Raw genomic sequence first — 17,020 nt, forward strand, 5'->3', positions numbered from 1 at the left:
TTTCGGGCTGGTCGTGGTACTATGGATATGATTTTTACTGCCAGACAACTTCAAGAAAAATGTCGTGAGCAACAAAGCGAACTTTTCTTCGTCTTCATAGATTTAACAAAGGCGTTCGATTCCGTCAACCGTTCAGCGTTATGGAAATGTCTCAAAAAGATTGGTTGTCCCGTCGATTATTCGCTCCTTCCATGAAGGCATGAGGGCAACCGTAGTTGAAAATGGTGATCGATCCCCGGACTTTGAGGTGACGAATGGTACCAAGCAGGGGTGTGTCATGATTCCCTTGCTGTTCAACATTTACTTCTCCTTAATGCTTCGAGTCGCCTTTCAACATTGTGTAGAGGGCTTTCCAATCTGCTATCACATGGATGGAAACGTTTTCAACATCAGACGCCTACAAGCGAAGTCAAAAACACAAACTACAATAGTCCGCGACCTGCTCTTTGCGGATGACTGCGCTTTGGTTGCACATACACAAAGTGAAGTTTAGGCTCTGTTCAACTGTTTCCACACTACTGCAGAAAGGTTTGGACTCACGGTGAGCAGGAAGAAAACAGAGGTTCTGCACCAAAGCTATCTTAATTTCGTCGGATTCTAAAGCCATCGTAACTATTGGTGGCTCGCAGTTGAACGCTGTGGATCGATTTTGCTACCTTGGTAGCTACCTCTCCAACACTACTGCAATCGATGATGAAATTACGGTTAGGATTGCCAAGGCTGGTGCTGCTTTTGGTGGTTTGAGTGGACGACTCTGGAAGGAACGGGGTGTGTCGCTGGCTACTAAAATATCTGTCTATAAGGCAGTTGTGTTAACCACAATGTTGTATGGATGTGAGACATGGATTACTTATAGGCGCCGTATACGTAGACTCGATCAGTTTCATATGAGATGTCTACGGGTTATCCTTAACGTTAAATGGGAGGATAGAGTGCCAAATACAACTGTATTGGAAATGTGTGGTATCTTGGGTATCGAGGCAATTTCGTTGGGCGGGACACGTTATCCGCATGCCGGACACAAGAATTCCCAAACAGGTGTTTTTCGGCTTCTGGAGTTCGCCTTGCTAGCGGTCCAATTCGCAGATTTAAAGATAATCTGAAGGAAAACCTAAAAAAAGTCGGACTGAATTCTAAAATCGTGGGTGTCGTTGAGCTCGAGCGTTCACAGTGGAAGACACGCTCACAAGCGGCAGTTTCCGCCTTTGAGGAGGCGCGCATTGCAGCTCTAGTTGTAAAAAGAAGACGGCGTAAGCAGGTGGCCCGGGATGGTAACAGCACAAGGGAGTGGGTCTGAGGATCCTGTGGTCGTCGATGTTCATCAAGAATAGGCTTGTTCTCACATCAAAGGACTCATCAATGACACAATTCGTCGAACGCGACGATGTATTCCATGTATGTATGTATGTATATATGTATGTATGTATGTATGTATGTATGTATGTATGTATGTATGTATGTATGTATGTATGTATGTATGTATGTATGTATGTATGTATGTATGTATGTATGTATGTATGTATGTATGTATGTATGTAAGTATGTATGTATGTATGTATGTATGTATGTATGTATGTATGTATGTATGTATGTATGTATGTATGTATGTATGTATGTATGTATGTATGTATGTATGTATGTATGTATGTATGTATGTATGTATGTATGTATGTATGTATGTATGTATGTATGTATGTATGTATGTATGTATGTATGTTTGAACCAATACATGATGAGTGACACTGAACCGTCAAACATCAAGTAACAAATGGATTAACATTTTGATTTGTCGTTAATTGCACATGTCGGCATTCAGTTGGATATTTTCAAGCACACAGATGCGCAGGAACCGCTGCTGTCGCCTGATCTGACGCTGATCATTTTACATATTGCCTTAAGAAATTTAAGGGTGTTGGGGTCCATCGGGCCGAGAACCTCGATACATATTGGCAAGAATTCCATCGAGGGGAGTGCATTCCCATATTTTTTCATTTTCTCGTCCGCTGCCCTGGCCGCGGCCAGACCGCATTCTTTACTTGTCAGGTTTACATATCGTTCGGCAAGGGTGCCAGGGACCGTAACATCCCACGTCAAACATCTACCGGCTCTCCAAGGTATTAGTGTGCATCCGTCCGGGCGCCTACCATCATGCGCAGAAATGCCGGATGGTTCCTTGAGAACTGGGATTGAAGCCTTGGAGAAGAGCCGACAAATGTAGTCGTTTAATGCTGATTGACGTAGTTGACGGCCCCCACCCAGGCGACAAACCAAACCGTGGTGCCCAAACTCGTCCTCCCCAGCGCCACATCGGCACGTGTATTTATTTTGAATGACCAGGCCAAGTCTGAAGCCAGGGGCAAATCTCACAGACTGGTCGTCAAGCCTGGTGCCCACAGAGGTGTTGGGCCACGATCTCAACCACCCACAGCTGGCAACGCTGGACATAGCCAACAAACGAGCGGTGGAAAAGTCGTCGCCGCATGAAGACAACAAATTTTGAAAGATCTTTTTATATTCTTCGTTCAAAATTTGGACGTGCGTACGGGGGAAGAATATCGCGGCAACGAAAAAACCGGTGGAGCAGGGAAGACTGCAGGTCGAGAGTGGCAGCGGCAGAGGAATTATAAACAACTGGAGCCAGCTGAACCACGCTAAGCAACCCCAGCCCACCAAATCGAGATAAATACATGTATGTATGTATGTATGTATATATGTATGTATGTATGTATGTATGTATGTATGGATGGATGTATGTATGTATGTATGTATGTATGTATGTATGTATGTATGTATGTATGTATGTATGTATGTATGTATGTATGTATGTAAGTAAGTATGTATGTATGTATGTATGTATGTATGTATGTATGTATGTATGTATGTATGTATGTATGTATGTATGTATGTATGTATGTATGTATGTATGTATGTATGTATGTATGTATGCATGCATGCATCTTGTGTGTTGTGTATATTTTATAGACGTATGTGTAGTGTATATTTTAGTATCTTTGTATATGTTTGGTTGTTGTATGTTATGATTATTTATGCTGTATGTGGTTGTTTGTTAATATATCTTTGTATATTTGTCAATAAGCTTGTGGTAGTTTATTTTGTGTTGCGTTTACTGCTGCATGTGTTTGTATGCTCTTCAAGTTCTGTTTGTATATTCATGTATGTACATGCGGGTATGATTTGTTCACAGAGTTTCATGATTGTCAATTTAAAATGTTACTCAATTATTTTTTATTTAATTTACTTATATTTTATTTCTCAAAAAATTTCAATAAACTTTTCAAACTTACCAGCTTGTTAGCACGTTTTGAATGCATGTGTGCATTGAAATTCCATTGAAAACTGCACGATCATCTTACCTTTTAATCAACAAGAAAATATTTTCATTGGTCACATCAAGATTTGGAATTAATGGGAAATAATCAGCAGCCTGCAGCCATCGTAAAGTCTCGCGGCCTGCCAGATTAAAATTTCGGCATAAAATTTCGATTTGCAACGGTTATCTATTTTTAATGCGATTATTTTTCAACTTAATTACGGACGGACAAATAATAATAATAATAATAATTTAACTAATAGAGTTTATGAGAAGTGCGAATGTTTGTTTGGTTTTTCAAATTTTCAAGTTTATGCATTTCTTTTACAACTTTTCAGAAATGGGTAATCACTAACCATAAATATTTAACTAACTACTAGAAGACAGCTTCATTGTGCATGATAGGTGTTCGATTGTTTTTAAAACGTGTCGTGAAACGAATGCGTGTGCTTTTTAAATTAATTTTTTTGCTTCAAAGTTGCTTTTAATTTTTTTTTGCAAACTTGTTGTTGATTATAAATTTAGTTTAAATGGTTTCTTATATTTTTAATTTAATTTAATTGGGGTTTAATCTGTTTTTAACTAGTTTGAGGTAATAGAACGTTGAAATTTGTGACTGATATAATTTTGGAAAATAAGCCGATTTATTCTCACTCTGCCTTTACGTTCTGAATGTGAACTGCAAATTTGGTAGAAACGTGCGAAAGCCGTAAGCGATGTTTAACATGGTATATGACGCCCAAATATAAACAAACAGTCAAATACAAATAGACAATCAACAAAATGGTATGTTAAAATTTGGTCATTTAATAAAGAAAAATATCTTTTTGCGGCTGATTCAATATTGGGAGATGATTTGGTGTCTGGTTCGTCGTTGAAAGTCGGTTTGTGTCGTCTGAAGATGTATCCGTCCAACAAGCGGTGTCACCCGATGTTGCTGCCTTGATGCTGCCAAAAAACCAAAAACCAAAAACTCAGTACACAAAACCGTCAATGTCGTTCGAACGTAACTTCAAAAAACCGGCCGGAATTTCAACAAAATAGTTCTATTGCTGATCGACGACTCTTCAAATGTTGTAAAACATTCTTATTTCAACGTAGCGAGCTATGGAAGTCGCCTCTAAAGTCTTCTCAAAAGAAACGCTGTACAAACCTAGATGCTTACACTGATACTTTCCAACATTTAATAACTACTTCACTTTAGACTTTAACTACAAGCCGTCTTCTATAATAATTACTAACGATGAATACAATAGTTAGCTACTTTTAAACTTAAATCAATAACTATTTCTTATGACAATTTGAACTTTGCAGTTTGAGAAAAAAAATCGTATAACTTTTGTTGTTTCTTTTTAATTTTGCAATTAAGAAGCAATTTTGTTGTATTGCAAATGATGGAAGTACTAAAGTCTATAGCCAATCAGTTTGACAGCAAACAAATTCCAAACTTCAAATATTCTGAGCGTGACGTGCGTCAGAAGCGAGAAAATAAAAACGTCGTCTCCGACAACATCTAATTAAAACAAAGACAAATTTTTATCTAAAGGAAAATAAATTGAAGGACAACGAGAAAAATAATTGAAAGGAACGTTTGCAGGGGTGACTGTACATAAAATTGCGTCGGTCTGAACCGAGCATTCATTTTAAATATTTCATCGTATCCGGTCATTTTTATTATGTTTAGTTCACCAAGCAGTATAGAAAATTTCAAAACACCCCATCACCAACACCATCGTTATTGTTACACCTTTATTTAAAATAAAATTACAGCAGTTATAAAGAAATTTGAAAGAATAAAAAATTTTTGAGAATTTGACTGAAAATTCAGAAACAATTTTAAATGTCACTTCAAAATTTTTTTCAGCGGAAAAATACAATTCAAAAATATGATTGCTGACTGAATTGATGTTGTTATTGAGTGAATATAGAAGATAACAATGCAAATATAATGGAGCATTGTAGGAAAACATGATTGGTCTAACATCGTTTGCGATATGATGCTACAGGTCAACCTAGGTTACAGTTGTTTGATAAATATCATTGTGAGAATGGCAGCCTTGTTGGAGGTGATTTTCAAAATGTAAGCAAACAAATTTCATTTGGACTGAATTGTTCTGGAAAACGATTTTGGCTGTTTTAGTTCTACATTTTAGAAGTTTTTCTTAATTTTCAATTTTACTGAATTCAAATTTTTATTTTGAATGTGGAGAATTTGTGTGTAGAGAGAACAAAATTCAATGTCCGCAATTTAATTTGTTTGCTTCCGTCACGTTGCACCATTAGATATTCTGCGGGTGAACACATTCATTCAAGCTGGTTCATATCTACTCAAGTTTAATTCTTCGTCCAGCAAAAATATAGTAGCAACAAGCTCATAATCTTATGCGTGAATCGGAACATTTGAAAGCAACGTGTGGTTGCATCTAGTGCTTCAACTACAGCAACGTTAGACCAAGTGCCTCAACCACTGCAACGTTAGACCAGGTGCTTCAACCACTGCAACGTTAGACCAGGTGCCTCAACCACTGCAACGTTAGACCAGAACGTAATGTCTAGGGATTCTACTACTGAGCCATGATGCCACTCAATTGTAATTTTTGTTATTCTAAAAAATTATGAAACGGTTGCTGAAAAAACTATTATCATTACTCTCAGGAATTTTATTTTGAAATGAAATTTTTCAAGGTTCGCTTATTCAATTCCCTTTGTTTCATTGGTCAAAAATTTTGTTTTGTTATCTGTTTTTAATATAGAGGGCAGTGGTTACATATTCAAGTTTTTAATGTTTTCCAAAACAGCTCAAATTTAATAACTAAACTTATGAGCACTTGAGCAAATTTAGAACAAGTCTCGGAAATTATTATCAGATAATTTATTTTTTTAATGCTTTATTTATCTTCTATAATTTTTTCTCTTAACACGTGAAACTTTGTTTCTTAACCAAGTGCCTTCAATTGTTCCATACATTGAAGAATCATTAGCTGGATCAAATTATTTTATATTTTGTTTTGACCTTTGTACACCAGCTCCAATTTGATTTTTGTATTATTTTTTTTCTACTTTTTTCTATTTGCATTTAAAGCAACTAACATAGAACAGCGCTGCCGATGATGATATCTTGTGTGCTGGTTGCATGGGAGCATCAAACGAACGCTGCAGTGTATTGCCAAATGAGATAATCACCACCATCATCATCATCATCATCATCATCGATCTCATCTTCATTCTCATCATCATCGTCATCGCCATCATTAATAATAACTTCGACATCGGAATCCTCCTCATCATCAACAACTTCAGCATCATCGTTATCATTATCAGCACTACTAATAACATCCTCCTCCTTCTCATCATCATCATCATTATCATCATTCCTTTCTATCACTTCAAACCAGCCAATTTTACTTTCTGCATCATCATCACCACCACCACATCATCATCATCATCATCATCATCATCTTCATTAGTTGCCATTATCCTGTTCGCGTCGAGTTCATCTTTTCAACTGTCATCATCGTCATCATCGTCATCATCGCCACCAGCGTGCAGTGTCACTTCAGTCAGTTTATCATCATCGCCATCATCAAAATATCATAAGATCGATGCTTGCCTGTCGGTGTGTTTAAATCGTTGTTGGGTTCCTTCAGGCATTCCTCCTATGTTTCTTTCATTCTGTTTGTACTTATCTAGTTTTCACATTCAACTTTTTATAAATATTAGTAGTTCTTGTATGAGACTGTGAGTATATGGTGGCTAATTTAAGGCAGGTTAATATGTTTAACCTCCATCCACATAAGTTTGTATGAATTTGTGCTGATTTATCTGCATGCGATGGCTTATAATGAAGTTATTGGATCATTAGCTTCTCGTACATTATATGTATAAGTGTGTTTCAAATGCATGTATCATGTTTTGAAAGGCTCACACCACATCTATGCAGGCTGATCGATACTCATCACACACACATACGTTGTTGATAGATATAAATGTTGATAGATATTCACCATATATCTTCTGTTAGATACCCCCCCCCGGCGTACATGCGTACGTCGTTTGATACCCCCCCGGTATGCAGGTGTACGCTGTTAGATAGGGTGCACGACAGCCCTGGGAGGTAATATTTTTTTACTGACGCTGTAAAGGTTGGATGATGTAGGAGGCAAAAATGTTGCGCTGATTCAACATTACTGACCAGCCAGCAGACAATCTGCATACTTAATGACCCATGAAGGTAACTACGCACGCAACTCTCTATCAACATAAACAATCATCCGAGGCAAAAAATAAACATTAAGTGGACATTGCAATACAATTGTTCAGTTAGGTAATTAATTTCAGAGTCGCGTGAGTTTATGCTTTTTGTTCTCTCTCATTTATCGGCAGTTTTGCATTTATTTTCAATTTGTTTGTTTGTCATTGACTGGAGACCCACCTGTCAGGGTTGGCCATGGAGCAGCTGATGATTGATGTAACTTCAGTTGAAGTTTATACAAATTTTTATGTCAAAATAGAAGTAAACTTGTAAGATTTATTTTTTGTAGTTTTTAGATTGCAAGTAGTTGTGGCGTAATAAAAAGATCAACTGTTGTTGCTGTTGTTCAGCATTCAAGCTCCAACAAATCAAATTTCTGGCTTCTTCACCAACACTTTCCTTTTAACGACATATGTTAATTTCATCATGATATATTCAACCATCGAATTTGCGAAGCGTAGAAAACTATGCTCATTTGGGGAAATGTGAATAAATATGAAAATATATTGTCATCCTTTATTGTAAACATGAATGGAGGTTTGTATGAAAGAGGAAGTTGTGTGGGGTGAGTTTAAACAGCTTGCGCTTTGAAGGTCACGCCCCTCAAAAATGTTTAACTGGACCTTTCAGAGCTGATGTTTATTCATGCGTGATATGGACGAGTGTGTTTGTGCGAACGTGTTTGTGTTTTATAGGTTTCTGTATACACTTTTAAAATGAATATATTATTATTATTATTATTTATTATTATTATTATTGGTATTGATGTTTGACAATATTTTTAAAATTAATTGAAATTGTTCAGTGAAATTATTTATTTACAATGTTTTACAAAATATTTTCAAAGACAAAATATTTTCCAAAACATTCAGTTCAAAGTTTGATCCAACGGGCTATATTCATAAATGGCTCTCCCTTCACCAGCTGGTCGTTCAACACTTTCAATGAACACATCCACCAATCATACTTGCAACAACTCTCAAAAAAACTGAACTGCTCTTCAGTGCATCCTACACACAATAGCAGCAACAAATACAACAACAACAACAGCAGCAACAACATCAACAACAACACCATCAAAAAAAATGTTCAAGCATTGAAGGAAACAATTTTAACCTCAAAAAACAAAAGCCATTTAATTAATAATCGACAATCGACGGAGAAGGTTGACTATCAGCAGAAGCAGCAACCGCCGAAACTTTCTTTCAACGTTAACGAGTGCATAAACGAGGCATCCGTGCAAGATATTTTGAAAGCCTCCCAGAGTTTGCCGCTCAATAAATTGAAATTTAAATCTGTTTTAAGCCCACTACTCAACGTGCTACCGACTTGGCTGACTTCAAACAGCAGCAGCGTCCGAGATGCACCGTTCAAAAATAAGGAGAAAATGTTTCGCGCAAGAGAATCTGAAGCGGCAAACATCGTAAAAAGCAGACCATCCATCGGCAACATCAATCACTCCAACAACGCCAACAAAAACAAACATAGCGAACAGGAGAACGATAATGATGCAACAAAAGGCCACAAAGCAATGAACGCTGCTGCAAATGAAATTAAGAAAGGTAATTATTTGCCGAATCCATTGATGGATGGCCGAACGACAGACAATTCAATTAGCCAGCCACCTAACGACTTTTTAAATATAGACCGGATCGGCAACATTGACATAATTGTGATGGTGACGAAGGCGGGCAGCAGCGGTTGGTTCAACGAGAGGGAGCTGGAGCAGGGCGTCAAAGAATCGAAGATGGCCGTCATCATGCGCGCCTTCGTGCAGAACGTCTTCCTCTACCACAAGCAGAAGGTCGGCCGTTCATTTCATCGTCTTCAAATATCTAATTAATTATTCATTGATTGTTAATTCTTCAAATACTTGTGTTTAGATTGTTTTAAAAAAATTATTGTTAAAAAAATTGTTACATAATTTTTTGATTTTGAAATAAATCAATTAAATTCTGTAAATTTTTTTACTGCATTGCTTTTCCTTTTAGCAATTACTTAATTCAAACATCCGACGCTGCTTCCATTCATCACGTTGTTCATTAATTCATCTTTTTTTTGCTGCTAATTACTTTTTTGCAAACTAGGAACGTGAAAATTTAATTTTTTTTACAAAATGAACGAGCACAACAACCACAGCAATCCAATCTCAACCAACACAACCAACACACACACAAACACAAACACAACAAACAACACAGTCACAATAACCACAGCAATCGCAACAATGACATCATCACTTGATAAAATCTTGCTACTGGCTTCATTCACGTCAGACACGATATTTCTACTTATGACGACAAAGCGACAGCATCATTTGCAAAGCGCCACCAAGAAAACCAGTGTCCGAGTCGATTGGAGTCGGAGATTTTGGCCGGACTCTGAGTATGAATTTTTTAAGAGGCCGGAGTTGAAGTCGGATTTCTTTAGGGAACAGAGACGGATTCCGAAAAATTTTTTCATTTTAAAAAAATTTTATTTTTTTATGAAAACTTTTCATAAGATTGTGTTATTTGGAAGATGAATGAATAAATGTGTGGCAGTGATCGGCAATAGTTTTTATAACTAAAAATAAATGCTGATAATGGTAATAAAATTACATAATTTTTTTCAGAGTGTTGCAAATATGATATTTTTACATAAAAAAAAAATTACATTGACTGATTTTGAGTGTTTTTTTTAATTTTTATTTTGTAGTGATAATAAAATAAAGTTATAACGTAAAAGTTGATAAATTTATTTATGAATTTGGAACCTTGAGTCGTGAGTCGGAGTGGGATATTTTTCATCCGACTGCGACTCACTGAAGAGAAGACGTCCCATCTCGAATAGCGCGAGTTGTACAGCATAATAAAACGAGAGGATGATACAATTTTCAGAGCAACAATCCTACATGCGATGCATTAATTAAAATGATGCCAATGTCAAAAGAATTTTTCAAATAAGCAGGACAGCCATTCTCAACACAACGTCAATCTCATCTCACGTGTCATCATTCCATTACATTGTGCAAACATATACAAGTAGGTACAACGCTCCACCTGAGACGCGAGTGCACAACGACACGCATTAGGTGGGCGTGGCCGTGCGGATGATTAACACTCTTCAAATATGAACACCTCAAGTCATCATAAATTCTTTTTAAAAATTCTTAAAGGTTTTGCAGTAACTTTCTTTAAAATTAAAATGTCTTAAGCGCAGATTACTCCGCAATATTTTGTCTTATACACAAATTTTCGTGTACACAAATTTTTGTACAATGAATTACTACATGCTCAAGAGATTGTGTGCAAGGGTTGCCGCATGTGTGAACTGCAACTGTTCAAATTGCTGAGTGCACGAATCGCTGGATTCATGAGGTGAATAAATTGCTGAATGCATGAGATGAATGAATCGCTGGATGCATTGGATGAATGAATCGTTGTTGGATGCATGGAATGAATGAATCGTTGTTGGATGCATGGGATGAATGAATCGTTAGATGTACGGGATAATGAATCGTTAGATGCATGGGATGATTGAATCGTTGGATGCATTAGATGAATGAACCGTTGGATGCATGGGATGAATGAATCGCTTTTGAGGAGCCTGCTTGAAATCTCCCTGCAAAAGTTTGCAACTGTCTGACTGGTTTTGAATTTATTTTATTTGTCGTCCTTAACAATTATTATAAACTTTTATTAAGAGAACAATACTGATGCAGTTTCTATTTTACATAAATTATGCTCAAATGTGGTCATCAACTAAGCCCAAAAAATAGAAGAAAAATAACCGGTTTCAATGAAACTTTAATCAAGATGAATAACCGTGCATTGAAAACAGCAACAGATCAAAAATTGTCGAAATGAATAACTGTGGAATGGTTGCTGAGTGTTGAAGAAAAAAACATTCAAAAATTGTTAATCGTGAAGGAAAGCTGAGTTGCTTAATTTAATAATCATGTAGAAGTACGCAAATTTGTAAGACTATGTAACGCCGTCCAAAGAGACGTGGCAAATGAGCAGGAGGTACAAGTCACTCCAGTCAGTGCCGCTAGGTAGAAACCGTGAAATGAAACTGGCACGTTGATGAAAAGTTTACGTGTCATATAAAATAACAAAGCCAAACTTTTGCTTAAACCCTGTTTGTTGACAAAAAATTCATTATAAGTGATTGTATCAGAGAGAGAGAGGGAGAGAAGTTTCTTTTTTATTAGGCAAGTTTTTCGCTGCCGACAATGATGGGTCGATGTGACACCTGCCATGTCGACTGATTACCTAATTATCTACACCCATTATCTTTCTTGTTTTGCTGGAAAGAAAGTTTATTCCCACTTGGAAATATTAATTACGTCGCTGTTATTGTCAAGCAATAAATGTTTTAATGCTTTCAATTGATTGCCGCCAAATTTTGTAGCATATCTTCAAATGATTTTTTCATAATTTTAAATAATAAGGCAGAAATGACGTAGTATCTGCTATTCCTTACAATTTTTGAAATTAACATTCAGGTCAGTTCAATTTCCGTAGAGAACCATTCAATTATTAAATATTTTTTAATGTAATAATCTTCCAAAAAAACTTTGGTTATTATTAATTATTATTTGTACAACTTTTTATTCATGCTTTTTTAAAAATTGACATCTTAAAAGCTTAGAGAACGTAAAGTAATTTTTGCACATGGTCAATAGAGGTCAGCCATAAAATTTCTGGTCAATATATGAGGTAGGAACTCTCTGAGTTAATTAAACTCTTCGAAATAAAAATGCCATCGATGTAAAAACAGCAATGCGTAAATTTGCTTCAACATTATTCGGTCTTGTCAGACTATTTTAAACTATAAAAGTTGCAAAAAATATTTACTTTCATTAAAACTTGATTGCTTTAGGAAAAAAATATAGAAAGATCAAATGTTGATGTGTTCAATGAAATCACAAATGAATGTCGTACAGTTCACATCTACTAAGACGAAGTTAAACCTTTGTTGCTATAATCTTCGGAATAAGTTCTGATTTAGTTTATGCGATCTGGCCAAGAAACGGGCTGATAGGTCATGACGAGCCATTTAAAATTTCCAACTGAGCCGAATAATTTTAAATTCTGCAAAAAATTACAAAACGTGAAAAAGAACAAAAAATGCTGCCTTGTCATAAAAAGAAATAAGATGTGACACGCTTTGAACATAAATGAATGCAATGAAATGACACGTTTTGAACATGAATAGACGCGATGAATTCAGAAGAAACATCGATCAATGCTGTCTCAGCGGAGTGCAACTGTCCATAACCAAACTGATGAATTGTCAATAAACTCCGTTGCTAAACAACAATGTGCTCAATAACTTTGCCTGGAAAACGATTCCATTAGAGTTCAATTCTGCAGTTTCATTTTTGTTCAATTTGTATTCATGCCCAATTTAAGAAACATTCTAAAACAACTCATAAATTGGTTAAAATTGCTTCTTCGACGAAAAATTTTATTTGAATCAATATAAATAAATAGTAGATAAAAAATGGATTTCCAGTTGGAACACATCATTGGTGCTCACAACAAATTAACACTTTAGTTTTAACTACCAACAAATTAGCGACACAACTAAACTTTGTGCTATTCAACAAATAGAGTAGGTTAGCATTATGTCGTAGAAGGCACCATTATTTTGATATAACGTTTGCAGCTGGAGTGTTTGCTTGATTCAAAAATAGCGAACAGCTTGCAGATGCAAACAGTGGGATTGAAGTGCAACATCACATCAAAGTTGATCAATGAGAGACGAATGCAATCAAAAAACTTTATTCTTCTACCATCGGTTGATTGTTACAAAATTTTCAAGCTTCTCGTCAAATTGAGTCTTAAAAAAATTGGTTAAAAAAATAATACAACTTTGAAGCATTTCTGTACTTTCGCAAGAAGTTCGAGAGGTTGAATGATGCAGAAGTGAAGTGAAGAAAGATGACCCCCCAGTTCCACGTGTAAAAGTTTCAAGCCATTCAAAGTCGTCTGAAAAATTGCGGAGAATAAAGCAATTTGCACACATTGCAATGTAGCGTAGAAGTTCCAGCCAGCCGGCTGATGTACTCTTGAAGTCTCCTGCGCGTTAGCAGAATCGAAGAAGGTGCTGGTCGGTGCAATTCTATTCGCACTGAGCTACGAATACCTTTGAACATTGGTTTAATTTTTCAATTTATAAATATATAATATATATTTGTTTGTTTGTTTGTGTGTGTGTGTGTGTGTGGGTGAGTGTGTGGTGAGTGTGTTGATTCGTGCGTGCGTGTATGTATTGTTAGACTGTCAAAAAGTTTTCTATTCAATATTCAATCAACATTATGTAAAAAATATTTACGCTGTAATAATAGCAACAAAACGAGTATGAAGCTCATACTATTTGTGATTGAAAACCTTTACAAATGTTGATGGAGTTGAGTGGCATGGAGTGCTGACTGACATCACCCCCATCACCCCCCCATCACCCCCATCACCTCCCATCATCCTTCTGACATTCTTTAACATCAATTCGCGCTCTTTCCAATCCATTTATAAGCTTTCGTGTGCATTTATTTTTATTTTTTATTTTTTCAAGCCAATCCATCTTTGCAGAGAAATTCAACTGTTTATGTTCTTTCATACTGTTAAAAAGATTCACATTAATACCACTATCTAACAAGCATGTTTTATTGCTTCGCTAATTTTCTAAACAGCATTTTTTGCGTTTTAAATTTATATTAAAAATTCAATGAAAAAAATAATCAATGTTGAAATTTAAAAAAATACAAACCCCTTTAAAAGTTTCATAAAAATTTAGCATTCCTGCAGCCCATATTACCACGAAATGCAACCAGTTAACACTCACCCACTCATCCATCCTCCCTTCTAGATATACGAGATCCTGCGCCACCACTACAGGGACTGGGATCGACCGCCGGGCAACCCCCACACCACCCTCGAAGCCGCTATCAACTTCCTCGACGACGCGCTGCTGAACGCGCCTGCAGTCGCCATGTTGAACAACTTGTTGTCCAGTCAGCGATACCCGCTCTTTCGCAGCAGCAGCACTTACGAGTGGGCATCTGATTTGATGATGGAGCATTTGAGTGATGGAAATTTTAATGGCACCCTGCTCAGACGGGTCAGCAAACATTTTCCACTAAACAAAACGGACAACCGCACACTGGCAGACGGTGTTGGTAGTGATGTCAGAACAACTTCTCCGTCAAACAACTCGCACTCCAGATCAACAAGCCGTGATATTATTCGGAAAATAGTTGATAAAGGACCACTGCAAGAATCGTCATCATCATCAACAACATCATTTTTTCCATTACCGAAATCATTACCACGAGTTTACTTTGCGGTTTTTGATCAAAGCGATAGATCGAGGCAAAGCTGCGGAGTAGAACTGGATTATATGTTCCTTCGCAAAAATGATTACAAGATGAGGAAACCACCATTGTCGTCATCTTCGTTATCATCTTCATCATCACCTTCTTCATCATCATCGCCATCAACTGCGACGACCTCCACTACAAAGCAGCGTTTAGATGCTCTCGCCGTAAGCTTGATGACATACGTGTCCAATTTTGTACACAGCGGGTACGTACGCACACCTCGTAATAATCTTTTTATTACAAATCAACTCTGCCAGTAGTACAGTTTTAAAAATAGATTTCGCGAGGGAATGTTCTTGTTAGGTTTTTCTTACAGCTCAGTTGCGGACATTCCGACCTGACGACTTGGCAAATGCACGCATTTTATTACCCACACGTCGTTCGCCCCAAATAAAATCATACACCAACAAATTTCACATCAAAACCACAAACCACGCAGGTTGAAAAACTACAGCAAAAATTTTATAAAAAATTTATTCATTATACAACTGAGAAGCTGCATGACATGACAAGTTTGTGGAAGTTCCTCGATGCCCGTTTCATCACAACAAATTTTGTACGCACAAAAAGCGCAAACACGCACGTAAATAGAAAGACGCAATGCAAACAAACAAACATGTATACACGCCTCCTTAAATACACATATATCAAAAAAAAATCTACACTCATACCTACACACAAACGTTGCACACATAATCACATAAACGCGCACGCACACAAAAACTTGCCCACCCATACACACACACATGCACACACACACAATGCAATTTATACATACACCAACACATAATGCAGTTCATACATACTCCAACACATAATGCAATTTATACATACACCAACACACAATGCAATTGACATTACAAACACAGACACACTTGCATTCAAGCATTCTTCTAACAAACATGAACGAGTGTTGTTGCTGTTCAATAAAAAGCCTGGCATTAATATCAATGAGGCGACATTGGGGAGTTCAGTTGGACTTCCCTGGCTATGTAGCAACAAAAAAATTTTCGTTAAGTGTTTATAATATTATTAAAAGAATGAAAGTAATAGTAATAAACATCGATATAACAATGGAACACAACCAGCGAAACCCAACACACCCAAGAACTGCTGAACAGTAACAACATCTGCCTGCCTGCGTTTGCCTCCGTAACAAATATTGCTGTTTATTTTATTTAACATTATTTTTATGCTTAATGTGTTGTTATCAATTTTAGTCAGTATATTTATTAACTCAATAAAAACATTAAAAATAATAATTATTATTATTTATCTTTATATTTAGAACTGTGTTTTATCAATTGGTGATATTATTATTGTTATTATTATTAATAATATTATTATTGTTTCATCATTATTATTGTTTTTATCGTACTACTGTTATCATTAACATTAGTAGAGAAGTTAGCAGCAGCAGCAGTAGTAGTAGTAGCTTCTGTTTCGTGTAGCTGTAGCTGTAAAAAGTAGCAGCAGCAGTAGTAGCAGCAGCAGTAGTATTATTAACATTATTATTATTATTATATAATGCAATAATGACTACTCTAACATCATCACGTTTCAGAGATCCCAACGGAGAAAGAATGAAAGGATCACGTGACAGAGATGATGACGTCAACATTAATCCAACATGGCCGGTTTACGACCGCGTGCAACAGTTGTATTTGTTATTATGTGAGTTATTACGAATCAATCACCTTACCGCGTGGTTATTTCGCCCGTCACGTTCCGTCCATAAATCAGGCCAGCGCCAGGCGGTAGAACGTTGATGAACTAAGGCAACCCCGGCTATACGTTCTCTAGCTTGCGCTGGGACAAATACATTTCAGCTGTTTGTTGATTCGATGCTGGGGCTGGTATTTATGGGACTGAAGCTTCAATTTCGTATGTTCGTTGCGTTTTGTTCTAATTTATCAACTGGTCCGATGAGTTTAAAACACTGTGCGGGTCCCGTTGTGTTGCTGTGTTGTTGTTTGGAACGTAGTTGTGTTGAGGTGTTGTTGTATTGTTGCTGGGATTGTAGTTGTGTTGAAGTGTTGAAGTGTTGTGTGGAAGTGTTGTTGTGTTGCAA

General features: G+C 36.7%; 2 protein-coding genes across 2 annotated transcripts; both read left to right on the plus strand.

Annotated features, from left to right (window-relative positions):
* Positions 1-8,406: 8,406 nt before the first annotated feature.
* Positions 8,407-10,107, plus strand: HELRODRAFT_162777 (hypothetical protein; the record flags this gene model as incomplete). Its single annotated transcript, XM_009024879.1, has 2 exons — positions 8,407-9,394; positions 9,785-10,107. The coding sequence occupies 2 exons, from the start codon at positions 8,407-8,409 to the stop codon at positions 10,105-10,107; spliced, it is 1,311 nt and encodes a 436-aa protein (XP_009023127.1).
* Positions 10,108-13,513: 3,406 nt separating this feature from the next.
* HELRODRAFT_162778 (hypothetical protein) lies at positions 13,514-15,976 on the plus strand (the record flags this gene model as incomplete). The annotated part of the gene is made up of 4 exons (XM_009024880.1): positions 13,514-13,531; positions 14,439-15,113; positions 15,389-15,461; positions 15,819-15,976. 4 exons carry the CDS (start codon positions 13,514-13,516, stop codon positions 15,974-15,976), a joined length of 924 nt encoding a protein of 307 aa, XP_009023128.1.
* Between the last annotated feature and the right edge of the window lie 1,044 nt (positions 15,977-17,020).

This window comes from Helobdella robusta (genome assembly GCF_000326865.2).
Source record: "Helobdella robusta unplaced genomic scaffold HELROscaffold_4, whole genome shotgun sequence".
NCBI classification, from domain to species: Eukaryota; Metazoa; Annelida; class Clitellata; order Rhynchobdellida; family Glossiphoniidae; genus Helobdella; species Helobdella robusta.